This window comes from Cyclopterus lumpus, chromosome 3 (genome assembly GCF_009769545.1).
Source record: "Cyclopterus lumpus isolate fCycLum1 chromosome 3, fCycLum1.pri, whole genome shotgun sequence".
NCBI lineage: Eukaryota > Metazoa > Chordata > Actinopteri > Perciformes > Cyclopteridae > Cyclopterus > Cyclopterus lumpus.
In genome coordinates, this window is record NC_046968.1 from 11,529,974 (window position 1) to 11,538,747 (window position 8,774).

The following is an 8,774-nucleotide window of genomic DNA, read 5'->3' on the forward strand; positions in this document are numbered from 1 at the left end:
GGCAGCATTCTACAAGGAGGTATGAGGTAGGTGTTAAGACATGTTTATCCCCACCAATTAATATCCAACTCGATTGTCCAATTTCAATCTGTTAAAAAATATGACAATGTTTGTTGCCCAAAGGCAGGATATGTATCTTATTTTCCTCTGTGCAGCATCATAGCACTTGCTTTTATCCCAGAGCACCCTACCCCCTCCTCCTTCTCCCTGCCTCCTGTAAGCATTCCTGCCCCTCCCCCCTTCAGTCCCTCTGGCCGGTATGGATCTGTGAAATGTTGGCAGGGTGTGCTGCTATGGCATAGAGCCTCAGCAGTAGGCATGGGGATGTGAAAGAGAAAGAGGTGAGGAAGATTATCTCAGAAAGTAGACTGGATACAATTAAATCATTGTGTTTGCCCAATCATGACATGCAGGCTGCATACATTCAGCAGCCATGTTCCACCAACCAACATATGTGTAATGTGGCCAGTGACCTAAAGGCCATTGCTCTTCGTCAGTCAAACTCTGACCCACTCGAGCTAATATGAGTTGTAGTGGCAGTGGATGCCAACAAGTTGTTTGTAATTAACAGATGTTCTGGAAATGCTGTTGCTCTGCTTCTCTTGCAAATGCAGTACCAACAAATTATATAACTCTTTCTTGGATTGTGTGGTTTTAAATGAGTTACGATTTACTGATTAATTAGTAAGAAAGTCTGATCATAGCTCAGGGTAATATACAATAAATGGTACTAATAACCCAGTGCCTCAGACACTTGTAACACACTTCATGCTGGGAGAATGCAGGAAAAGAAAGGAAGATCACTGTAGGCTATAACAATCTCTTTTTATTCTCTACTCCAAACAATCAATTGGAAATGCACAGTCCTCACAGGTACCATTATTATAAAAGGCCAAACATTTATGTCATGTCTCTGCATACATAATAGAAAGGATATATGACATTCTAAATCAGATAGTATACTAATAATGAATGATGTTCCAATAAACCACTCTGTAATATTCATTGGGCGCTCACACAAAGACTGATTTATTCCTTCCACTCATTAATATCATATTTACTGCCCAATATTTTTTGCTCTGCTGTCCAGTTTCACTCTCTGTCTGCGCTCACCCTCCAATTCCAAACCAAAGTCTCCTCTCTGCACTTCCATGTCTCTTCCTATTTCTCTCTCTCTGTTCCCATCCTGAAGTGGTTGCATTTCATTTTTGGTTTCTCGAAAGAACACTTCCTTATGCCTGAGTTACCACTATAGACATTGCAGTGGTTACAGCATTCCAGAAAGCCTAGCTGTGTTTGTGATACCTTGATGGCTTTCTCACACCATCGGAGGATTAAACTGAATTCACATTGATTTGAAAGATGGCCACTTTTTCAGACTGCCTGGGTGATCTCAGTGCTGAGGCCCTCTGCCAGGTCACAGACTGCATCGGGAACTTCCTGGATGTTCCCGCTCAGGTTCACCTCCTTTTTCAGTTCAAAGTCACTCTGCTCCTTGATAGGCATCTCCTCCGGCTTTTCATTACCATTAACACATTCCTCTATCTGTGTGGCAGCAGAGTGTGTGCACTCTCCATTCACAGCTGGAAGTACATCTACTTCTGCCACATCCTTTGTACCAGAAGGGCTCTCTATATCTCCATTTTCCATCTTGCTTTCTTCCTCAGGGCAAGGCAGCTCTTTCACAGAGGCCTCAGCCACCTCTTCGGACTCGGACGTAATTTCGGTGGCAGAGACAGACTCTGAGATGACAATCTCTGGGACAGGTTCTGCTGTTTGTGGCTCAGCCGCTGCTTCAGTGCTGGGGGCTTCTGCTGCAACTGATTCCTCTTCTACAGACTGATATTCAGTGGGCACCTTCTCTGCTGCAGTCTCCAAGACCTCAGCTGATTCCACTTCTGCATTCTCAAGTTCAGTAACCTCAGATGTGGCTACAATTGGTTCCGGCATAACTTGTTCTACTTGTTCCTCTGCTGCAGATTCAATTGCATCAGCCACCTGCTCAGGCTCTGGCAGGAGTACTTGTTCTGGTTCTGGTTCTGGCTCTGGTGATTGTTCAAGATCTGGCTGTGGTGCTTGTTCTGGTTCAGGTTCTGGCTCGGACACTTTCACTGATACTTGATGTGGCTCTGAATCAAGAACTGGCTCTGCAGCTGCCTCAGCCACTGGCTCAGGGTCAGGGACAGCAGCAGGGACCGCTGTCTCCTTCAAATTGGCTTCTGGCTCAGTAACAGTCTCTGGGATGGGCTCTGGCTCTTGGTCCTTGGGTGCTTCCTCTATGCTGACAGGAACAACCTCTGGCTCTGAAACCATGTCTACATCTGAAGCAGATTCTTTTACAAGGAGTTCTTCAGGTGCAGCTTCAGATTCAAGCTCAATGGGCACAGGTACCTCCACTGCTGCTGCTGTAGCCTCTGGGAGCTCTACTGGGGCCTGTTTCTCTCCTGCTGAAGCTGACTCCACTGCTGTTGCAGCTGGTTCCTCTGTTGATATAACAGGTTCCTCTACTGCTGCTGAAGCTGGTTCCTCTACTGCTGCAGCTAGTTTTTGTGCTGCTGGAGCTGGTTCTTCTACTGCTGCAGCTAGTTCTTGTGCAGCAGGAGCTGCCTTTATTTCAGCAGGAGATAGGTCTTCTTCTACAGGAGCTGGTTCTTCTGCTGCAAGAGCTGGTTCTTGTGCTACTGGAGCTGCCTTCTCTTCTGCAAGAGCGGGTTCTTCTGCTACAGGAGCTGGTTCTTGTGCTACTGGAGCTGCCTTCTCTTCTGCAAGAGCGGGTTCTTCTGCTGCAGGAGCTGATTCTTTTACTGCGGGAGTTGTTGGTTCTTCTGCTGCAGGAGCTGGTTCTTCTACTACAGGAGCTGGTTCTTTTACTGCAGGAGTTGGTTCTTCTGCTGCAGGAGCTGGTTCTTCTACTACAGGAGCTGGTTCTTTTACTGCAGGAGTTGGTTCTTCTGCTGCAGGAGCTGGTTCTTCTACTACAGGAGCTGTTTCTTTTACTGCAGGAGTTGGTTCTTTTACTGCAGGAGTTGGTTCTTCTGCTGCAGGAGCTGGTTCTTCTACTGCAGGAGCTGGTTCTTCTACTGCAGGAGCTGGATCTTGCGCTACTGGAGCTGCCTTCTCTTCTGCAAGAGTGGGTTCTTCTACTGCAGGAGTGGGTTCTTCTACTGCAGGAGCTGGTTCTTCTGCTACTGGAGCTGTCTCCTCTGGAGCTGCAGGCGCTGTTTCCTCTGGAGGTGCAGATTTGGGCTCTTCTGGAACTTCTACAGCTTCAGTTACTGCTGCCACAGCTGACCCCACAGCTTCCTCTACCACATTGCTTGCCTCAGTTGTCAACTTAGCTTCTGTGGGCGGGGCTCCGTCCTCCACTTTAGCAGACTCCTCTGCACCACCAGCAGTTGCTGTGGTCTCATCCTTTGTCTCTTTGGGATCGCTCACATCATATCCTTTCCTCTTCCTGCTCAGTTTGCCTCCCATGATGTCTCCTAGGAACAAGTAGATGAAGGTGTATTTTAATATGAGAGATCAAACATTGTTTAGGGGGCTGGCTGGGTTCAAGCATGTTGTGAGGTAACAGTGCTAACCAACACTGTGCCACCCAAGCACTGAGATGATCCTACTGTACTGAGATACTTCTTCTAGGTATTTAACATATATACATTACATGTATTAGGAATGTATTTCCGTCATACTTTCTAAAAAGCAGTTGTGTGACAGTGTTTTGTCAGAAAGGAGCATTGAGAGAAGTCTATTGTCTTGTTGTAATGTTCAATTAGGAATCTGCTCTCAGCCAAACAGTTTGGCTAGAAAACCAATGTAAATGCATGGGAACCTTACACAACTCAACAGAGCCTCTACCCTTTCAGGAATGTAAGGCTCAATAGCAAATGAACCCACAACTCTTAGTTGAACATTATGCTGTAGATGTACAACTATTCCTCTTTCCGCATGACAAGCTACAAACTACATAGTTTAGATATGCAACTCAAAGCCTGCGGTTACATTAACACACAAGATCTGAATTACAGAAATGTATTTTCTGTATGAACTTAAGATCAGTGTAAAGAAAACCTAAATCATAATCAAACTAGTATAAACTGTGAATAGAACGCGTACTAGCTAGTTTTATAGTTCTTTGTGTGAATGTGTCAACACGGTGGCTGTATAGAGGAAGAGTTTTAGATTGCAACAGAATGGAGCTTCCTTTCAGTGACAGAATAGAGAACTGGAAGTCCAACTTTATCTTAGTGATAATGCTTCAGCTGACACTGAATAAATCAACCTGTTTAAAAGTAAGAGAGCCCTTAAACAGATATATATTTCAGGTTATATTTATTTTAAATGCCACAGATAATTGAATTCGCCTATTTCGGTTTGAGAGAAGCTAATCAAAAATTGGCGATTATGTCCAAAATGCTACAAGTAGGACTTTTACCAGCGCAGAAGGTAAGAACAACCTGGGAACTGTCCGTAGTGCTGCAATGGAGCAATCAAGACGGGATGCGCCATATACCATAATGGGATGCAAGCTGCACATCCGTTACACCACTTTACAATAAAGATGAACAGGCCGTGTGTGTGCTTTTGCACCAAGGGAAAACGAATGCTGCTGATGGACCTATACTGCTAACTAATCAGGCAGTATCTTTTTATGTGATCGATTTTTCATTTGCCTATTTTTCGCCGAACCGTCTTGGTGCCTTCGGCCTCAAAATCACACAAAGCAGAAATGCCATATTTTAAGGAGAAAGCCCTGACATTTTTAGATCAAATCATTGCGGAATTTTTTTTTTCGAGCCAATTTCAAGAGTAAATGCGTAAATATATAGTGCACAGAACTTAACACGTCGGAAAGAGAAAGACACGCAGAGGAACGGCAGCATGTGCCGGCCGGTAACAAAGGATGGAGATTCCTCACCAGTAGATACTCACTGACCAAAAGTAATGGGATGGGCTTAATTGCCAGCAGAACACTGATGCTAATCTGCGCTATATGATATAGGATATATACGCCTAGGCTTCTATACAGGAGAATTACACTATACATTGGCCATGAACACTTGAGTGATAAAAGCTGTAGAGGGGTCTCCATCCCCCATTTCAACCCGCCCACCGCTGCTTCTCTCAGCTGCTCTGCCCTTTTTGTTCACGAGCATTTGAAAACGTCGTACTCAGACGAACATGCAAAAGAAAACGAAATCCACCACAATACCGCGTGTTCATACATAATAAGCACCACAACTTCCTCACTTTGTTTTGCGCTTTGCTTTATTCCATTTTCTTTTTTTAAATAGCCAAGACTGAAAAAAACAGCTACCTCAGAAGACGCACTAATTCAAATCCGACCACTTAGAACGGGAAAGAGGGGGAAAAAAGCCTGTCTCCATTATGCCAGTCTTAAAATGTCCTATTGTGCAAATGTGCATAAGAGGAGAAAGGCAAAGAGAGAGAGAGGGAGAGAGAGAGAGAGAGAGAACAATGGGTAAGCGGCTGCTCATGGGCATTTGTCTTTCTTACCCACTTCTTTTCTTTCATTTTACCCACAGAACAGATCCATACACTTGAAACTGAAAAAAATAAGCATTAAAAAACGGAAGCAATGCTCTGCATTAGACCGACCTGTATTTCTCGAGAGTGATCACTTCTTCTTTTCCAGGCTCCGGCTGGATGTGATAATGGAGGTAAACCTTTGGTGTGACAGCTACAGATTCCGCCCCTGCCTCCGAGGTGCAGTCTGGGACTGTAGGAACTGAGGAGTGCCTCCTCACAGTTTTCTAGACATCTGTCGCTATCACAATCCAGCCCACCCCTGCCCCGTCTGCAATCTATACCCTCCCAATCTTTAACCCCTCCTCTCCTGCACACACCCACTTCAGACCGTATTTCTCTGTTGTGTAAATACATCTGCGGACTGAGGGTGATTTTGAGCAGGCTTGCAGTAATTTCACATTGTAAAATGTCCATTTATCCTCTGCTCGTGCTTTGCCAAAGAATGATGCCATAGGATTTCAGCCTCCTCCCCACAGGAGTATTATTACAACAGTTATATTATAAATTCTGCATATGGAATTATGCCAGTAAAGTCATATGTGGCGTGCACACACACACACACACATACATACAGTGATTAATCAAAGACAGCAGTGATTCCTTGATGTTTTGTTCCCTCTGCACATTCATGCTCATCTCTACTTGCATCAATAGAAACCTTGAAAAAGAGCTTACCATGTTTTAATGCATTCTTAGTAGTGTCTAAAGCAAACTGATTTTACTTGGTTATGGTGAAATGAATCTACATGATTGCAAAATATGGTTCATTCCTGAGCTGCAGTAACCATATGATATATGGACATCGATGTGGGCTTCTGAATAACTCATCTAAATCATGCCACATGTATTACAGGAGCAGGCTGTGTAAAGTATTTATATGCAATCCCATGCCTGCTTCAAATGAATGCACGGTTCTGGTTGAGGACCAAAGGTTCACTCTAATGTTGTGAAGTATTTTGATGCATTGCACCTCTTTGCTATTTGTCTTCCATGTGTTATAGACAAGTTGGTCCGGGGTGAGACTTAATGAAATTCAACATCTGGCCCTTCCAGGTGAACATGTTGTCTTCTTCAACAGTTTGACCAGCTTGCTATTGACCCACTGCCAGGTTGAGGCATCTGACTATCAGATAGTGGGTGTGTTAATCAAACAATGAAGACATTTCATCTTTCTCCAACAATACAAACGTCTCATATCTCTTCCAACAGCGGTCCATTTGTTTCCACAGTGAAAGGAAAGGCGAGATTAGCTCTCTCCTTTACAGTTCACACCAACACAGTTCCTTCCGGTGAAACTGGAAGAAAGACATTACCAATCACACAACAATGGGACTAACGATCTGATTACATCACTCAAAACTCAACAACCTGGTATTTAATAAGCAAAACACATTGGAGAGCAGCCAGACAGGTTTTCTTTGATTTTGATTGGAGGGTGGGTGTTCTAGTTTTGGCATAGAGTTGAGGGATTCTTGAGGAGATCTTAATACAATTTAAAGAATAGTGTGTACTTTACTCAGGGGGCATTAAAGCAAGTCAGTACATGAAAATAAATCTAAAATATAGATTTATTTTTCATGAAATTGTATCACTCATGTTGTATTCATGCTAAACCGACAATATTATTGAGGAGACAGCACCCTCTCCTGTTACACGAGTCCACAGCAACTATGGAGAAGTCTTGTTGTGCATCAAGATATCAATGACAATAAACCTTTTAGATGTAAACATGACTATGTTATATGCACATATCTAGTCTTATATCTATATTAGTTGTGATATATCCATTAAGATTGTGTATGACACTCTGTCTATGATAAATTAATAACATTCCTGGTTCATTCAGCATGTCACCACAGAAAATGTGGAATGAGTGTCACAGGAATTGTGAAAAAACAAACCAATGTCTGTTTAGTTTATCTTGCTAGACTTGCTATCTACTTTTTCTGCCACTAAGTTCTAGTTTATATCTGTTATAAGATCCACCTTGTTTGTTTTCCCTGCTTGTAGCAGAGCTGAAGAGTGACAACGAGGCAACAGAGGCTGAATTTCACATGATGCAAAAGCTCTGGAATGCATTCCCAGGAGTACAACCACCACTCCAGCAGACCTCGCTGCTCCACATAGACAGAGCACTCACAGACATATCGAAGGCCTTGGAAAATCCCCCAAAGCTTTCATTAAAATGTCAAAAGCACTGTCTACAAGTCCTGGACCCTTTGGCCTAGACTGACCCAAAGACTGAAGAGGTGGATAAATACAGAAACAGGTGTTGACCAGCCAACAGCTTAACGTGTGCAGGAATGTGCAAACATTGCTGGGCTTGTGTTGGTTGAGGCTTTCATATATTTTATTAATATACAAATGAACTGTCAATAACTTAATTTCAGAAATTTGACTTCAGAATTCACAGCCACTTTCCCAAAGTCATTCAATAGAGCGAATACATGCTTTCAACACAACTCTCAAAACATTTATGAAATGGCCTTAAATGATTGATTTTGAGAACAGTTGTTGAAAGTCAGGCTCTTTAGTTGTTAACTGTGCTGTGGTTCACCAACTGAAAATATCTGCAGTGTCAACAAGAGCAAGGTAATTGTAATACGTGCAATGTTAAAGTATTAATCAAAGTTTTACACCTGCACATCAACCCACATCCACTAGTAATGTTGACCTAATGCCGATTTGGTCTTTCATTGATTAAAAAATAGCTGTTGTTTGTGGATATCGGCATTTAATTCTAAATTATTTGATCTGTCATAATTCAAGATAAATAAATGCCATACAACTGAAATACAATGAAGTTATAGATTGTTATCTAAATATGATGCCAGTTCAAATATGTAAGATATTAGCCATTGGAATAAAAGGGAGGTGTTTTAACTGGTTTGGTTATCATTTCTACACATTCAGTTTCTGAGAAAAATAAATACTACCCTCTACTGGAGACATTATCTCACAACAACAGTATTAATAGTATGACATAATTGTAATGAAAATGCATATACCACAGAGCCTTATTTTGGGATGCTAAAGGTGGATTCAGAATGGATTTAATTTAACATTTTCTGCTTTCTGCTGTTCTTCAGCCCCTCCCCCCAAAAATAATTTGGCAATATTAGCTTTAAAAGTTATTTGTTTTTTTTGTGATGTCATTAAATTAAACTATTATTTCTGACATGGACATGTTATTTATAACTCTAACATGCGACATATGTGCGTAGTTA

General features: G+C 42.4%; 1 protein-coding gene across 1 annotated transcript; it reads right to left on the reverse strand.

The window, feature by feature from the left end:
* Positions 1–806: 806 nt before the first annotated feature.
* On the reverse strand, positions 807–5,900 carry si:dkey-56m19.5 (fibrous sheath CABYR-binding protein). The gene is made up of 2 exons (XM_034529452.1): positions 5,617–5,900; positions 807–3,482 (listed from the first exon to the last, which is right to left on the reverse strand). Exon 2 carries the CDS (start codon positions 3,472–3,474, stop codon positions 1,375–1,377), a length of 2,100 nt encoding a protein of 699 aa, XP_034385343.1. The 5' UTR covers positions 3,475–3,482; positions 5,617–5,900; the 3' UTR covers positions 807–1,374.
* Between the last annotated feature and the right edge of the window lie 2,874 nt (positions 5,901–8,774).